Source organism: Trachurus trachurus, assembly GCF_905171665.1.
Source record: "Trachurus trachurus genome assembly, chromosome: 9".
NCBI lineage: Eukaryota > Metazoa > Chordata > Actinopteri > Carangiformes > Carangidae > Trachurus > Trachurus trachurus.
The window spans coordinates 34,265,900-34,284,536 of NC_139895.1; the positions used below are offsets into that span (position 1 = coordinate 34,265,900).

An 18,637-nucleotide genomic window follows, 5' to 3' on the forward strand; every position below is an offset into this window, starting at 1 on the left:
ATTATGGTCTCAGCATGTGAAAAAAACCTCTTTCTTAATGTGATTCCAATAGTATGGTCCCCATAAAGGACAGAGCACATACAAAAGAAAACTCACATTTTAATTATTATTGCTATGCAAGTGCTTCCTGTGTAACCTTTACATAAATAGCCACGCACATTAGTCTAATTGTAGAGTCACCATACAGGCGTATGTGGTTGTTTGTCTCTACGTGTTACTGGTAATCTCCCTGTCCAGGCTGTACAAGCATGCAGTATAGAATGGACAAGTGCATATACAGATAGAATGCTTTTTCTCATGTGCAAGAAAGTAACCATTTAAATTTAGACTACAGTATGTGGCCATTTAATTGAAATAATGCCAGGCTTATTTGCCTTAGCATCCTCAGAGATGTGAGAACCTCCCTGCTGTGTTAGACTGGCTGTAATAACAGCAGCTAACAGTCTGGCTCCTGAGGTGGCCGGTCAGCGTGCACCACCAACCCAGAGAGATCAGTCTTATCTCAGCAAGTCATTTGGTAAATTAGTGTAGGCCCTATTTTATGTTCTGTAATAGAGTTATTTCTGGACGATATGTTCTTGTCGCATGCAATTTGCCCTTTTTGTAGCTTTGTGTTCATATTCGTAGCATCTCTGCATTTGCGTTTCTCTCGATGTTGTGCTTTCTGTCGTCTGTTTGTGTTTCCTCCTCAGGGGGTCCTATCACGGTTCTGATTCTCTGTGTGGGCTTATAATGCGTCTGCAGTGTTTTCAGCAGTGTATTTACAGTGATGCCCTCTGTTGTAGTGTTGCTTTTAAAACTATATGTCCTGCTGATATAGCAGGTTAGATCTTTTGTATACAGTATATACAACATAATTCCAAAATTAACGTTTTTTTTTACCACTTCAGATCCTCAAACAAGTGACTTAATGGGTAATTCAAAAAAAGTTAAAGTGCTTATATACAACCTCTCAAAGTTCTGCTTTCTCAAGACTAGAATTCTGTTTTGGATATTTTAATATCATTTGATACATTTTTAATTGACTGACTTGTCACCACAGAGCCTGTGGACTGTCTAAATCTATCAGGGCTGTAACTATTGTGTATGGTGTATTTTTAAGGATTTTGACCTGACATCTGACAAACTTGAGATCTGAGATTTAAACATTGTCTTTTGAATCAACTTTATGACTCGTAGTCAGCGAGCAAGTGTGCAGGGATTGCTTATTATTGATGGAGTAACTTCATTTGTTTATTCATGTGGTTGTTGTTGTGGTAATCAGCACATTGCCTCAGGCTGGCCTGGCATAGAAAACTCTGCTTTAAATGATGGATTAAGTCCAGTCACATTTTCAAGGCATGGGATAATACTTTTTGACTTCTGAAACACAACTGATGCAGTAGAGCCAGAAGTGTTTGAAGCACATGGACATGCAACTCTTATGAGCGTCTTAACAATGACTGACTGACTTCCTGTTTGGCACTGTGGCTCCACAGGTACGGTAACTATTCTATACAATGTTGCTCACATGACATGTAAGGATTTAAAATAGCTGTTAAGTGTTGTTAAATAAAGGTAGGGTGAGTTCTGTTGTTATGGAGCCAACTAATATTACTGTATAATAGAGTCATTTTCTACAGCAGGCATGGGTCATCTATGGCCTGTGTGCTTTTTAATCTGGCCCCTGTCCAAATTATAACAAAGACTGCAAACTTTGATACACTGGCAAAAAAGGCTGACCAACAACACTTAAACTAAGTGTAAGTTTTCTTTTATTTTAGATAAGGGCTTTTACTATCATTTGTATTAGTTCACACAAACACTCTCCATCCATCTGATACTGGCCCCCTCTGTCAAAGTTTAAAACTCATTGTGGCCCCCTGAGCCAAAAAGTTTTTCCGCCCCTGGGTACAGTCTGTGGGGCTGTGGTGCTGAAAAAATGTCATAGAGGACTACAATGAAATATAAACAGCGATATCAATCAAAATCGATGGCTAAAAGTCAGCACGCTCAGGTTCATTCAACTTTTCCCTCCGTAGCCTTTTAGTGCTGTCAGGGGTCTGCTGCTGAGCCGGAGACCATCACTCTTAATGAGCTCATTCATCCTCTCACGCGGCTCTTCTGGGTATAACCCCTGGAAATGCATACATGAGAAATGGAGCCAGGAACGTGGCTCTGATACAGATTGATACATATGTACAGATTGATATTAAAAACAATAACAGTGCAGTCACCTGAGGACAGTATCATGGACTGCTCTTGATAACCTGATCATATCTCTCTTATTGTGCATGTATAAATCACTGAACCGCCCTATCTTTATGTTTCTCTCTTATCAGTCAAGTGATAATTATTACACTACTGGGTGCCAGAGATTATTATAACAACACAAAGTCCAAATATGAGACAACAAGAGGGGGCAGTCAGTCACTGTGGCATCCAAACACATCACTAACAAGTTGTACTGGGACATTAAATCTTTAAATCTATTCAAGATGAATGACATCAGAGATGCCACTGCTGCTGCTATGACCATGACTCACTTTTAGTGTCAGAGTCTGTGTCATCTGTGAAGCACTTTGAACTGCACCACCACCGTGCACATAAAGTTAGGTTAATTAAAGTTTGATTGGTAACATTTATAGTGTATTATTGTTTTTATTATGTATTGTGAGTCTGAATGTGTCCATTATTTCCCCCTGCTGTTTGCGTGCCGTTTGTTGCTGCCAATAAAGGAATCATGAGAAAAATCTAATCGGATAACAGCTACTCAGCCATGATAATCCTGTTGGTTTTCCTGTGCGGTCAGACTCGATCGAGATGAATAACGTACCTGGGCTCATCCATAGTCATAATGACACTAGGCTGCCTATTGGACGGGTGCGCAGCGCTCGCTCCATAAGCTGCTGTGCAGGCGCTCAGTGCGAGCAGAGGGGAGGGAGACGAGCGCAGAGCCGCTGAGGGACAGAGGAAGGAGCAGAGTGAGCGGTCAGAGGAACACAGTCTTGCTGTTTTGCTGAATAGTGCGTAAAAGGCGCGTTTTCGTTTTACGCACGGATGAAAGTTTAAACCGCATCTAGTTTTTATTAACATTTCCACTTGAAATACTTCTGAATTCCCGAGTTTCTAAGTGAACATTCCGCAGACCCCAGTTACACTGAAGCGGCTTTCTAAAACTTTCGATTAGCGTTTGCTTTTGCGTCGTTCGCTGGATTTTAATGATTTAGTGTGACTTTCAGTTGCAACAACGAAATGGATCCTATATTCAATTCCACCGACGTGCCAAACTGGACCACCAGCTACAACGACACCAATAACGGGACCGAATACAGGAACCAGTTTGTGCAGCCGGTCTGGAGGATCGTCCTCTGGGCCATCGCGTACAGTTGTATAGTTATCGTGTCCGTCGTAGGTAATATCACAGTGATCTGGATTATTATAGCGCACAAGCGCATGAGGACCGTCACCAACTATTTTCTGCTGAACCTGGCGTTCGCCGAAGCCTCCATGTCCGCCTTCAACACGGTCATCAACTTCACCTACGCCGTGCACAATGAGTGGTACTTCGGACTGGTCTACTGCCGTTTCCACAACTTCTTTCCGATCGCGGCTGTGTTTGCCAGCATCTACTCCATGACTGCCATCGCTCTGGACAGGTAAGCTGCGCCCTCCCCCGCGGCTCTGTTAAAAAGTAGACGAGAAATGAGGAAAATCTCTGAAATTTATTCTACAACCTTTTTCGGACCATCACATTTGCTGTAAATATGAATTAAACATGCTGAATAAAAAGCATAGTTAAGTATGACACGGTCACATGGCTGTATAATTAATTACTGATGAATGAAAGGATTTTGGTTGAATTCCTGATGAATGAAAGGATTTTGGTTGAATTCCTGATGAATGAAAGGATTTTTGGTGGATGGAGATCAGACTGTGATTTTACTTTGCCTTCATGGTTAAAGAGTAATGATGCTGTGTAGCCTACTCTTTGGGGAACAATCCATAAATTAACGGAAAGCTTGATATTATTTTTCTTTATTGCGGTGAAAAGGAAAGGGAAAGTGCACCTATACTCCCAGCAGCCAATGCGGCGCTCTCTTTTCTTGGTGACAATCGGACGATCCCTGTAATTCCACATGTTGAAGGAAGGTGTGTGATGCTCAGTGAGTGGGAAAACCCGGTTTCTCCTCTTGTAAATGTAAAAAAAAACAAAAAAACTGCGTTTTCTAAAACAGGCAGCACATGATCACAGAGGACAAATTGTTAGGTTTTATTCTCCGTATTCTCCACTTCAGTGACCGTTTAGAGAATATTGGGACTGTGAGATTTATATCTTCACGTCCACGGCCTCGCTGCCTCCGTGGACATTCCTGTGAGTGAGAGCCTCATTCATCAGTGTGATGGCTCCTTATGACAATGAGGCTGAATTGGAATTGGACGCATAAAAAGCACAGCGCTGTGTGTGTGTGTGTGTGTGTGTGTGTGTGTGTGTGTGTGTGTGTGTGTGTGTGTGTGTGTGTGTGTGTGTGTGTGTGTGTGTGTGTGTGTGTGTAGATTATGGGTATTTGTGTCTTTATGTTCATGTGTTTCAGTATGTGTGCGTGTGCGTGGTGAAGTGTGTGGTTGTCTCTATGCATGTTTGAACATTATGTCCTGAATGTGTGTGCGCGCGGGATTGTAACTGTCTCTGTTTGCCCACGTGTAAATTATTGTAGTACATATATGTGGATTATTTGTGTTCATACATTTGTATGTGTGTGTGTGTGTGTGTGTGTGTGTGTGTGTGTGTGTGTGTCAGGTTTGCCATTCAGCCCAGTTTAACATTCAGGAGGAGATACAGCTGGAGAGAGCTGTATGTCTGTCCTGACCCCACATGAAGACGTTGTAAAAAATAAAACCCACAGAGAGCCACTGAATTCACACTGATTGCATCAAACTTTCTCGGCTGTGGCAGGAGAAGGTATTTATGGATTTTTGAAAGTATGGAAGATGCTGCTGTGGGAATATTAAGAGGAGATTCATCCACAGCTGACAGTCATCTCTCAAAGTGTTTAGGCAGCAGTTAATATATCACTTTTTAATTTTCATTCATCACTTCCCAGGCTGGATGAAGAGTTCTCATTAGTTACTAGACCTCCAATAAATTTGGTAAATATTGCAAATCTGCAGCATCTTTTCAGGGGCTGGGGGGAGGGGGGGCTGTGAAGCACTGTGCTGTAGCTGATAACACATTTTTTTCCATCTTCATCACTGTGGCGATCATCCCCATGGTGCTATTCCACCGCGCAACCCATACATCACCCGCACAGTCGAGTGCTGATATCAGTGTGCAGGGCCTGATGCTGATTGTGCTGAGGAAATTGAGAAAAACCTATTTCTATAGAAACACTCTGTATAGCTCAGGTCAAACCATGCTCATAAGGTTTCCTTAGAAACATACTTTTGCATTTTCTTCGCATCTGGCATCCTCTGATGAAGCAGAGCTTTCAAAGAGAGGCACTATTAAAATCCCTAATTGTAAACATTAATAAAGCATAAATAACTAACATTTTCTTTATGGTTTCATTAATCAAGATGATTTTTTTTTTCATAAAGCATGCACTGGTTCCAACAGCCATCAAAGGGATAGTTCAACATTTTGGCAAATTGGCCCATTGCCATATAGTCCCTATAAATTTAGGAGAAGGTTCGTTACCTTTAATTGTCAGTGCAAGGTATTTTTAGAACGGCGGAGCAGAGCCGCAAGCTGCTCAGAGCTACGCTACGGAGGCTAATGGGATTTCTTGGTTTCCCTCATCAAACTCATCAAATACACAACCCAACAACTCCAAAACATTCACCACGCTATGAGATAGTAACGGAACGTTACAAGACAGAGTTGTTTTTGTGGTAAATTCATGCAAAACCACTGATGTGCGTGTATTTGATGAGTTTGATGAGGGAAACCAAGAAATCCCATTAGCCTCCGTAGTTTGGCTTTGAGCAGCTCACGGCTCTGCTCCGCTGTTCTAAAAACATCTTACACCAACAAAGGTAGCAAACATACTCCTAAAACTATAGGGATTATGACAAGGGGCCAATTTGCCAAAATGCTGAACTATCCCTTTAAATTCAGATTTAGTAATAACCTAAGTGTTTCAAGATGTGGAGAGTTAAACATCAGATGAAGGTTGTTGGGATTGGCTCCAGCCCCACGATGACCCTGCACGCACAAGCAGTGTAGCCAGTGTATGGATGGATGGAAATTAGGACTGATTAATAACAAGAGTAGCCTGACAAGCCAGACTATATCATTAAAATGTATAGTCTGGCAACGACCGGTAGACCTCGGCTCAATCCAGGGGGCGGGATGAAGGCTGTCTTTCAAACTGCCTCTGCACGCAATAGGGTAGCGCTAGGTAGCGCTACGACTAATCAGAGCAACGAGCAGGATGCCGTTAGCCTGACAAGCCAATTAAAATGTATATCGTCATCGTGTTAAGCCCGCCCAACGACTCACTAAACAGATAGAGCGCTGTGATTGGTGAACACAATCGGTGTTCGAGACTCAAAAAGTTCCTATGGCTCGTTTCTAGACCCACCTACGGAGCAAATATTTTTGCTGCCGCTAGGGTGCGTCTAGATTTCTAGGCTATAACAAGAGCTAAAAGCTAATGGAACAGTTGCAGTGTGATTTGTTCGTTGGAGTGGTGAAGTAATTACATCCTCAGATCACGCTCCGTTTCCATCAGCCCTGCTGTCATAATGGCTCCGCCCATACGTTTCTTTGGGTGTCCCTGTGCAATAGTCTGCAGCAGGGCTAAAGTATAACTTGTTCTCAATAGCAAACATGAGTCGTTTGTCTTCTAACTGCAGTGGCTGCAGACTCTAACAGTGTTTTCACAAAGAGAGCAAAGTGAATGTTTGCCTTTGCGTAATTCACTCAGATTTGCACACTGGACTGTTTGTGTTTATTTTTCCCCGACTACTGTACTAGCTGTGCAGATGCCAGCTACTACACAATGATGGTGCATGTGTATGTGTGTCAGTGAAAGAGGCCTCAGTTCTGTTACTCACCTTTAGTCTCTGTTTCCTGTAATCGCTGCATGATTATAAAGCATGGTTCATAAAATCGCAGTGAATAATCTGCTTAAAACGAAACATGTTCAACTCACAAGGATGTGTGTGTGTATGTGTGTGTGTGTATCAGTTTGCCTCACCTCAGGCGATTCGTGTTTAGCTTCACTTTGAATGCCTTTACACTGCCACCAGCTTGAGACGCTGCAGCGACATCCAGTTAACATTGATTGCTTTTGACAGGATGCCACAACACAATGTTTCTTCTTCCACTCATATGCACATTGGTTCATTCTTACCAGCCACCCCAGAAATGTACAAACACGCTGAAACTAGCTTTAAAAAAAAAAAAAAAACTTTAGTAACAGTTATATACATAACAAAACTGTTGACCCAGGGGTCGAAAAAAATATACAAGTATACAAAGAGTATAGACGCTGAAACCAGCTGATCATCCAGGAGCTCTTCTTGTGTTTGTGTTGGTCTCCATAGGTGAACCACTCACCTGTGCTACACATACATGTAACTAATATTAAAGGGATAGTTCAACATTGCACCTGTACATTCACCACGCTATGAGATGATAACAGAATAAATTTACCTTGAAAACAACTCTGCCTCGTAACATTCCGTTATTATCTCATAGCGTGGTGAATGTGCAGGTCACAACTTATCCACCAGAGCGTTTTGGAGTTGTTGGATTGTGTATTTGATGAGTTTGATGAGGGAAACTAAGAAATCCCATTAGCCTCCGTAGCGTAGCTCTGAGTAGCTCACGGCTCTGCTCCGCCGTTCTAAAAATAGCTTGCACTGACAATTAAAGGTAACGAACATACTCCTAAAACTATAGGGATTATGGCAATGGGCCAATTTCCCAAAATGTTGAACCACCCCTTTAAGTGGAATCAATATCTATGTGAATTTAAATGAAGAATTTCTCAACCTTTTACCAAATGCATCCCGGGAAGGGCTCCAGATTCCAGGGATTAGGGGGAGTTATATTTTTCCATAGTGATCATGTATCAATGAGCTCAGCGCAGTGAGAAGTGTGTGACTGAAATTCATTATTTCATTTTCAAGTTCATTTAGTTGAGTCCATCTGTGTGGCTGCTCTTGGTCCTTCGTATGAGTCACTGATGATCACTTTCCCTTATGTTGGGTCTTTAGTGACGCTTGAACTGGTCATTTCATACTTTGCTCTGTGGAGAGAGTTTGAGCTGATCAGTCAGAATGAGCTATCTGGGAGGCATAAAGTGCCCATTTGTGTCAAGCAACTCTTGATGAGGACAGCTGGACAGGATGAATGAGACGCATATGGAAATTAGCATATGTATATGTAGTATATCAAATTAGGATAATGGTATATAATGTAATAACAGCAATGTTTTGACCAGCTAATCGTTTCTTGATGAATGAGAGCTGACCAGAAGTCTCTCTCCCATATCTGCCATAACCTGTAAATGCACTGGTAATTTTCAGCCCTGACGTCATAGAAGCAGGAGATGAGTACCCTGCAGTCTAATTGGAAGATTTCAATAATTCATGGTAAAACACAGACAAGATTATGATGGTCACAGCTCATCCAGGAGAGGCTGTTACACTGTGGATATTAAAGCAGATATCAGCTTCACGGCCGTTTCGGCTAATGCTGCGTTCAAGGCAGGCTTTTGAAACCGTAAGTTACAGCTTCAAGTCACAACTACGACTTGGTAGCGTTCCAGGTAACCCGTAGCTCGTGTTTTTACCATCCTGTTGTCTGTGAAAGTTCCCTATAACGGCCACTCGTAACTTCCGACCCGTGAACTCGTACCAGATCGAACTGGTATGACTTCACAGGAAGGAAAAACACAAAGTACGAGTTTCTTTGAACGCACCATGAGTTAGCAGCCCCCGCCCTTGTCAGGCATCAATTGGTCCTCGTGCTACGTCACCACATTCACGCGCATCCCTTGGCTGCACACACAGCCCTTCATGCCGTTCTCTCTCCTCATTGGATAACACTTGTATCCCAGAAGAAATGTTTTCTCCTCGGGTTACAGCAGAGCAGAGTGACGGAGAGACTCGTGTTCCGGTCGAAACACTCTATGTAAGTGATTGCTGACGGAAAATATGACTAATTAGGACTTATATTAACAAAAACATTTCACTGATATCTCCTTTAAGTGAAAAAGACAGTAAATAAATATATTGGGATGAAAAAAAACAAAACATGTAAGACGTCATCGTAGCTCCCCTTTTAAGATATTTCTGTGGAGCGTACGTCAGCAGCACAGGTGGCACCTGTCATTAGGTTTGAAGGCACTTAGGTGGATGTAGCCCGCCTCACTGTATAAAGTGTGTGCAGCTCTGACATTACACAAAAGAGAGGTTTTAGTGCACAGTAGGGGTTGCATGACTTTAAAGTCAACTCTGATGTTGTGAAAGTCAAGTTGACATCAACTAGTCGCTCATGACGTCGTTCATATTTTTCCCGTCATAAATAAAATCACAGAAGGAGGAAAAGGTTTTGCAACAATCTGTATTTACTGACAGACAGCTCATGCACAGAAATAAGTAGCCTACACAGAACAGCAGGTATAAACAACAAGCTGTAAATCAGCTTTTTTTTCTGGTAACAACTCCTATGAGTGCAAAATAAACTGTTGCTACTGTCCGTTAAACAATTAGGGAGGAAACGACACACAGGCCTCATCACCATCACAGTCCTGCTCAGTCACAGTTTTTGTTTTTCGATCCTGGTTGGTTGTTGTTGATGTTGTGTGTGATGTAAAGCTGCATATACAGTACGAGCAGAGTTTTTTGTTTGTTAAATTGCCTGCTTATTCAGCTGCGGTGGTGCGCTATAGTGGGTTTTTTTTTTTCAATGAAAAGCGGCGCGCTAGCGTCACCACACTACACGCACAACTTTTTTTCGATCAACGATCCGTGGAACACTGTGGAGAGTGATCACGGATCAACACTGATCTATTGCACTACTACTGGCTCTCCCTCACGATCATCCACATCCTCACCTTGGACACCTTAACCTAAAATAAAATCAATAACCAAGTTCACCAAGGCTGTGCATTCAGCATTAGAAGACAATGGTGACGGATTAGTTTCATTCAGCACACTCAGCTGTTGTTTCAAGCGGCTCTCCTTCGCTCTTCTAGTGACTAGTCGACATCATGCTTAAAACGTCATTGTGGACAGCAAAGTCGACTAATCGACTACTAGTCGACTAGTCTGTGCAACCCCTAGTGCACAGCAATACTAACTGGCATGTGCTTTATTTTACAAAAGCAAAAAAAGCAGCACTGGTAAAACACACTGACATCGTTAGCTACAAAAAGCAGCATTACACAGAGCCTGGCTGCTGGCTATGCTTAACGACTGTAAAGTGGACCCAGATGCAGAAAACAGGCTCAGGTGAGCTGGATTGGAAGTTGAATTGACTTTTATTGTGGAGGGATTTGTAGCAGAAGAGGTAAAGGTTAAGGCTGGGAGAAGAATGAGAGGTGGGTAGGCGACGGATCACGAGATGGTAAATCTGGAGATGGGAAAACAAGGCCGGGGAGATGAATGAGAGGCGGCCAGGCAGCGAGTGGCAGACTGGGGAGGAGGGAACGCTGAGCTGGAAATGATCAGCAGGCAGGAGGGATGTGACCACCAAGCACATGATGAGAGGTGTGATAGACAAAATGCACAAGTACAAGGAATCACACTGAAACAGCACAACACAAGGGCCTGATTTACTAAAGGTTTGCTTGTGTAAAAACGTGTGCAAACTTGATTGCATGGGCAAACACATGCTGAAGCTGATTTACTAACCGGGTGCACCGAGGATTCCGTCTCTCAAACGGGCAAAAAAACACAGCCAATCCATTTGATTTGATTTGAAAATCTTTAATGTTTAGCGCGTTTGCCTTGATGAATATGCAAATATTCTGCCAGAATGTGCAAAATATTGGGAGGAGAAGATGCAAATAGATTTATTTAACGCATGCAACGTGATTGACCAAACCTGAAACAGATGGTGGCAGTTAGCAGCACGTTTGAAAGGCAAGTCTTAACTGGCACAGCTTTGTGAACATTTCTGCAGTTATTGATTTAATACCTGCCAGGGCAAAAGCTCTATACTGTATCTCTGCATTTCCTCGCATCTGGGTCATTCCAGTGAACTATAGCAGTTTTTTAGGCGTGTTAAAAGTCCTTTAAGCGCCGCTACACATGCCGCACGCCTCTTCTCCGGTGCACTCCTCTCCTCTCCTCCCTCTTATCTCCAGTACCTGGCTGCTCAGCTCTGGGACCGGGACTGAGAGACCCCACTTCTGTCTTCACCCCGTCTTTGATCCCTCTGGTCAGAGAGTTTACAGATCCGAGTGTGGCCTGAGTGTCCCACCTGAGCTCGCTATTAATCCATCAAATCAAATTTCATTCTGTCTTTGCGGCCATCCAGCTCTCGGTCCACACTCTCCATGGTGGAAACGCTTACCATGTGCAAAATCCTCATTTAAATACTGCGTTGTCATTTAGTGGGTTACTCTTAGTAGATCACCCATTTTGCGTGCGCTAACCAAACATGCAAAAGTTTACCAGCAGCAGGCAATTTAGCGCCCCTTGGGACCTTAGTAAATCAGGCCCTAAGAGGCCTGGACATAGCACCTGTAGTGTAACTAACTGTAATTAGGACTGGCCCCTGTGCAAATATTTCTCTTCATCACAAACCTACAATTGCATTGATTGAATTCATCATTACTGGCACAGCAGCCAAGTGTTATCATGCACACAGATCATCAAAATCATGTTTCTATTCATTTAAATCCCTAATCTCCATAAAAACAGAAACCTGATAGGAGTTCATCTGTGAGGCCTCGTGCTCAGCAGAGTCACTAACGACACAGCTCATGTCCAGACCGCTGCCTCTGCTGTGCTCCGCTGGCTGTGACCAATCCATCTCACACAAGCTGCATGTCAATGTTGCGAGTATTCAATGACCTTAAAGCTTGATGGGTAAAAAGTTATCTCATATCAGGAGTCAACTTGCCCTCTTCTCTCCCAATTTTCATATTATATAATAATATATTCATATTATACTGATAACTGAATCATCTGTTTGCCAAAGAACGCTGGCTTCTTGGTAAAAGGCTGAGCATTAGATATTAATGTAATTTACCCAACTACACAAAATACCCCCAGAACTATTGATTCAGTTGCCCTGATTTTTTCAGACAATGACCCAACATTATGATGAAATCTGGACGGAGCTTCTTCCTATCACAAGACTGTACTGTAAAATGCAGGTATGATCCAGATTCTTTCAACAAACTTGATATCTCTGGGGGATCTCCTGCTGGGTAAATTCATGCAAAACCGCTGATGTGCATTCCTGTCCCAGTCTCAGTATTTGCCTCGAAAATAACTCCTTAAACAACTTAAATTTGATGAGTTTTATGAGGGAAACCAATAAATCCCATTAGCCTCTGTAGCGTAGCTCTGAGCAGCTCGCGGCTCTGCTCCACCGTTCTAAAAATAGCTTGCACCGACAATTAAAGGTAACGAACCTACTCCTAAAACTATAGGGATTATGACAATGGGCCAATTTGCCAAAATGTTAAACTATCCCTTTCAGGGTTTAACAAACCTGGGGAAAAGCTCATCAGGAAACAGACAGCTTGCTCTCGTGGACAAGTTGTGACCTACACATTCACCACGCCGTGAGATAATAATGGAACGTTACGAGACAGAGTTGTTTTCGAGGTAAATTCATGCAAAACCGCTGATGCACATTCCCGTCAGGCGCTGTTTTTCGGCAAGCAGTCTCAACATTTGCCTCGAAAATAACTCCTTAAATTTGATGAGTTTGATGAGGGAAACCAAGAAATCCCATAAGCCTCCATAGCGTAGCGCTGAGCAGCTTGCGGCTCTGCTCCGCCGTTCTAAAAATAGCTTGCACCGACAAAAATCCTCCTCCTAAAATGCCCAAATGTTTAACTATCCTTTTAAACTGCACACTTATTTGACACCTCTCTTGGTGCTTACACATAATGCAGATTTCCAAGACCATTACGCATGGGTGGATCTAGGGGCGGGGCCACAGGGGCCCCATCTGAAATCTAATTGGCCCCCTGAAGTGCCCTTGTCCTACTGTCCTTATATCATGATATCAATATTAGTTTATAAGACCCAGGCCTGCCACTTGTTAATATAATTATTTTCAATTTATAATTTGTCAGGCAGCTGTAACAAACACTCATGAAGAGCTTCCCATTGCCCAAGGAGACAATTTGCTTCTATCCAATCAACAGCCTAGAACTCGTATATAATTTATAATGACACAAAAACAGAAATTAGAAAAGGAGCAAATCTTTTTTTTATTAAAATGCATCTGAAAAAATGAGGCCAGCTGAAGAAAAAGTGAGGATTTACAGTGTTTTGTAAATCCTACAGTGTGCTGACTGCTGAGTGTCACAGAGTGATGATACATATCAGTGCTTACAGGTGGATTGCTCCTCTATGGGCACTTCACTGGTAGTTGTTAAGGGAATGAAGAGCATTGCTCATTCACCAAGAGGATCCCAACCTGCAAGCTGCGTGTCGGCCTGCCTCTATCTCTGACATCCGATCTACAACACGTACTGTAGCTACTCGCTCCACTGAGGAGTTAATTGAGTAACAAATGAAAGAGTGGCTCGCTGAGACTGGACCATGTTTCCCAGTGTGAGACCATTTATAACCTCCTTCTGTAGCCGAGCATCAGCTTCAGCCAGCTCATCTCAGTCAGCCTTGGTCACGCCAGCGGATGACTTTCTGCACAGCATGTCAACGACAGCTTATTACAAACTCCTCTCCAACTTTCTCACCTCCTTCCTCCAGTTTCCACATCCTTCTCTCCCTCCTCCATCTGTTTTCCCCAGAGGACTCATCATGGGAAGTTAGTCCAGCCTCCCTGCCACCTCTCCTTTTCTGATTATTTCTGGTTCATGCTTCATGCATGAAAAGTGGAAAGGATTATGTGACACGACTGGAAGCAGCCAATGGGTGACATGGATGTGACAAGAAAGAAAAATGTGTTTGGGTGTATACATTTACCACAGCTCTCTCTGGCTTTGATTTCCAAATCAACCTGCGCCTTAGAATCTCTACTGCAAGTGAAAAATTTCCCCTCGGAGCATTAAGGTTTTCATCATTTCAGTCTCACTGACACCTTTACCTGCAGGGGTTCTTAGAGCTCAAGGATCTGCACATTTCAGAAAACACACACAAAGACATTCAGAAAACATCTTCATCAGTTTGACGATGCATGCCACACAAAACTCACAGCACACTGAAGGACATAAGAGATTAATACATGATTCATCCATGTCCATCAGTTCTTGTGTCCACAGCAACACTCAGTCCTTTAGTCCAAAAGAATGCTCCGGTCTGAAGAACTGAAATTCTTCATGTATTGTGTCCACATGAATGTAAGAACACCTACCTGGACTTTGGATGTATGACCTTCAAACTTTAATCTGCTCATCTCCGAGTTGAACTGGGTTTTCATGCTTTGAGCTTCAGACTTTAAAGCAACATTGCAGAGTGTATCATCAGCCTTAAAATGTTTCCAGACTCATTGCAATGGTAGAAAAATGGTTGTAGGAGCCATAATTCATAGATACGTAAAAAAAAAAAAAAAAAAAAAAAAGAGTTGGAAACTTAGATTGTATTTCATTTTTTCTAAGTTTGTATTTTAGATCTATGTGTTCTACTGTATATCTATAGTGCAGAGTTGAGAGAGATTACGGCACCGACTGCCTCAGTTTGGATGAGAGTGGTGAGAGGGAGCACAGTTTTTCTACGGAGTGATGGATGTAAATTGATTTTCCTTAAGTAAAGTTTTTGTTTTGAAACGGATACATCTCTTAATACATCTCTAAAGCCAGAACAATGGTTAATAGGATGAATGGTGCTGCCGCTGCAGCCTGAGCCGGGTCGCGTCGGCTAAAACTGCACTATGAAACTTTCCTGTGCGGGTAGGAACACCGCCCCTCCCCCCTCTGCGTAGAGCGGTAGAGTGCGACCTGCTTTACGACATACGTCACATGTTTACCTGACTGTAGCCTAGAGTGAGCCAGCAACATAGACGAGAGCGTAGACAGCAGCTAACCAGAAAACAAAGCTATTGAATCAAGGGAGTAGGTTTGATTTTGACATTGGTGGGGACATAAAAGTGCTCCGAGGCATCACTCCTGAAAGTTGATGTTTTTTGCATTTGCAATCATAATTTAATGTTATGTAGGCTACTGTAGGGGTAACTAATGAGCAACTAATGAAAGACAAGAAGGCAATTTAGAAGAGTTCTCAGTTGCTCTGCTGGCTGAAGTCAACTGTGCATCATCATGACTAAACACATCCATCGTTATTTAACCTCACCTGTGAATTTCCAGCCTCTCCTCTTTCTCTACCTCATCCAGCCTCTCCTCCTCTACCTCCTCTGGTCTCTCCTTCTCCATCTCCTCCAGCCTCTCTACTGTCTGTCTCTGTCACCTGACAAAAATATGTTGATGTATGACATATGAACAGATACATTAGGGATACAATGATCATACAGCTTGATGGATTACAGTTATAGTTACAGATACAGTTATTGCCTGAGGAAAAAAGGCTTTTACTTTCACACAATTATGTGTAATTTATTCCCCCAAAATATGGATGTATAAAATGAGCATCTGGAATCTGAGGTTTTTTTGTAGGCCTATTTTCCCGACCAATGTTCTTTATTTTTTGTTTTTTTAAACAGTTGCTCCCTTTCACACAAAGGATACATGGAAATAATAAGCTAGTAAAAAATAAAAATAACTTTTAAAAAGTGTAGGCTATCTGTTTGCCATTAAATATTGGCTTTATTCATTAGGCCTATCTGTATTGTTGAGGCTCTACAATTAGATACCCCTGAAGTAACTTACACTTTGACTTATAAAGAAGTGTCTTACGGTAGGCTATGTCCTTTTTTCTTTTCTTTCCAAGCACAGACCCACAGGTAGAGCGCGCACGCACACACACACACGCACGCATGCAAACAGACAGACAGACAGACAGACAAACACAAATGCTCATGTAGTAGCTAAATGACACCACTGATGTTAAAATCCGTCTAGCTAACGTGACCCAGGCAGAACAAATGCCGAACATGATGAACATGTTGACAACATTCGCGGTTGCAGATTGAAGCACCGCGACCTCCTGTCCCGTCCGACCAACGAGCTGGTAACTTTTACAAGCAGACGGAGTGACAGCGGGGACAGCCAATCACATGTACGTTAGCGAGAAACGGCAGAGCCAATCAAAGAGCGATATTCAGGTTAGAGGCGGGACTTCTAGCAGAGACCGACTGTTAACCCTTTGTGTGCCATAATCATTGACTAAACACTACGGACAGCGGACACAGCGGCTGAATATTGGTATAGGGACGTGTCCCTAGCGTCCCTACCCAATTCTACGCCCTTGTATTGAATTCCCCGTCAGACGGTCTGATGGGGGGCGGATAGCAATTTAAACACATTAGCGCCATGTAGCGCATATGTTTATAACCGTCACCACTAGGGGTGTAACGGTATATGTATTCGTCCCGTGCTGTCACGGTACGGGGGTCACGGTTCGGTGCATGCAGTCACACGACGAATACGTCTGAGTGAATATTAAAAAAAAAAAAAAGTCAAGTCCTCACTCCAATCCAGGTGGCGGTAATGAGCCCCAAAGCTGCTGCAACCGTCATAACAGAAGAGAAGTGTTGAGAGTGTGAAGTTAGAGGAGCTGCTGCTTCATTCATGTCACCATGTGTCTTCTCAATGAAACACAACGGCGGCGGCGGCGGCTCGCGACCATAGAAAGCAGCTCGCGACTGGTCGACTGGACAAAGTCCGTCGGCGATGTTTCACGGAAACGCATCAAACACGTTAGCGCATGTTCACCCCCCGCCCAACACTGATGTTAGTTTCTTGTTTTGTTTTTTTTGTAATAGTTGTTAGTTGTCAAGTGCAAGTTTTTTTCATTATTGCCATTAATGAATGGCATGATAACACTCCAAATGCACTTGTTTAATTTTATATTCTATTTTTTTTTTTAACTTTTATAACACAAGACAGATTTTAGTTTTACATTCAATAGTGTCTGTTGTACCGAAACCGTACCGAACCGTGACCCCTGAACCGAGGTACGTACCGAACCGTGACTTTTGTGTACCGTTACACCCCTAGTCACCACGGTCTGTTTATGTGCCCGTGTGTGTGTAAGTGCATGTGTGTGCACCAGCGCAAGAGAGTCGCCACAGACTCGTCCAGTGTTCCCAACGCAATATCGTTCCATTCATTCATCTCCGCATAGCGCTGCTTCTCTGTTATTGGCGTTCACACACACACACACACACACACACACACACACACACACACACACACACACACACACACACACACACACACACACACACACACACACACACACACACACACACACACACACACACAGAAAGAAGGGCACATCGCAACCCCCCCGTTGGACGATCCAACCACCTGCCACAGTCTCTTTGCAAACCTGTGGGAAACACTGTCATGGGTGCGCTGGCTGATGAGTTTAGTTTTTTTCTGGCTCCAAGTTTGAGTAAATAAAAGCCGGTCTCATTTTGAAGCTGGGTATTTTTATATTTTCTGCAAGTTCTCGTGAATGTAAAAACCACTCAGAGCCGACGATCGCCTGTTTACACAGTTTCTAAGCTGCTTCGTTCGAGCCAGAGTTCTCAAAGACCCAGCCCGGTCCAGTCGGCAGATGTTGAAGACTGGACCCGTTGCGGCCGGACTTAATGAGCATTAATTCTCAGGGAGACCACGGCAAAAAAAATAAATAAAAGACGCCCGTAGTTCTGTTGACAGGTGAAGCGCGACAAACTGATGACCGGCTGGTCACAATGAGTTTTTAGGCTTCGTGGTTTTTGCACATCTGTATTTCTTCCTCGCTAGTTTTTATTTTTCATATGCGGATCGAGAGTGAGCGAGTGAGCGTGCAGAGAAACAGATGCGCGCCAGATTTCACGGTTGCTGACCGGCAAAAACTGAAATGAGACAGTTGAAGAGAGGAAAAACACAGAATATACAGAGGTTTATGCATCCAAGAGACGTCATGCCGTGAAAGAGGGAGGATCAGCTGGTGGCTCAGGTTTAGTGAAACTCTCACTGTCAGCTGCACATCTGTCAGCAGCTGCTCCAATCACACACGCTACAAACTTTCATTTGAAGGGACAGATTAGATGTTGATTTTGTTAACTTTATTGCCCATACACATTTCCATATACGTGATATCTGTCGGCTGTGGACTTATCCTGCACAATGGCCTCATGATATATACACAGATACTCTTTAAATGATGTCGTGTTTATGGAAAACCTTTTAAGAATGAACAAGAAAAAGAGCGTTTGGAGAAGAAAACAAGATCTGAGAGAAGAAAATGAGATAATGAAAAAGGAGCTCCAGGCACATGAACACACATTGCGTCTATGTTAAAGTCATGTGAGTGAGAATGGAGCAGCAAACACAAACAGCCAATGATAATGAGCAAATAACACAGCTGGTGGACTGTCACACACATC

At 43.0% G+C, this 18,637-nt stretch overlaps 1 protein-coding gene across 1 annotated transcript in view; it reads left to right on the forward strand.

Annotated features, from left to right (window-relative positions):
* Positions 1–2,874: 2,874 nt before the first annotated feature.
* The window catches only part of tacr1a (tachykinin receptor 1a), a 59,269-nt gene continuing 43,506 nt past the window's right edge, over positions 2,875–18,637 (forward strand). The window contains exon 1 of the mRNA XM_083978257.1: positions 2,875–3,638. Coding sequence (XP_083834383.1) covers positions 3,235–3,638 — 404 coding nt within the window. The 5' untranslated portion in view covers positions 2,875–3,234. The remainder of the gene's footprint in view (positions 3,639–18,637) is intronic.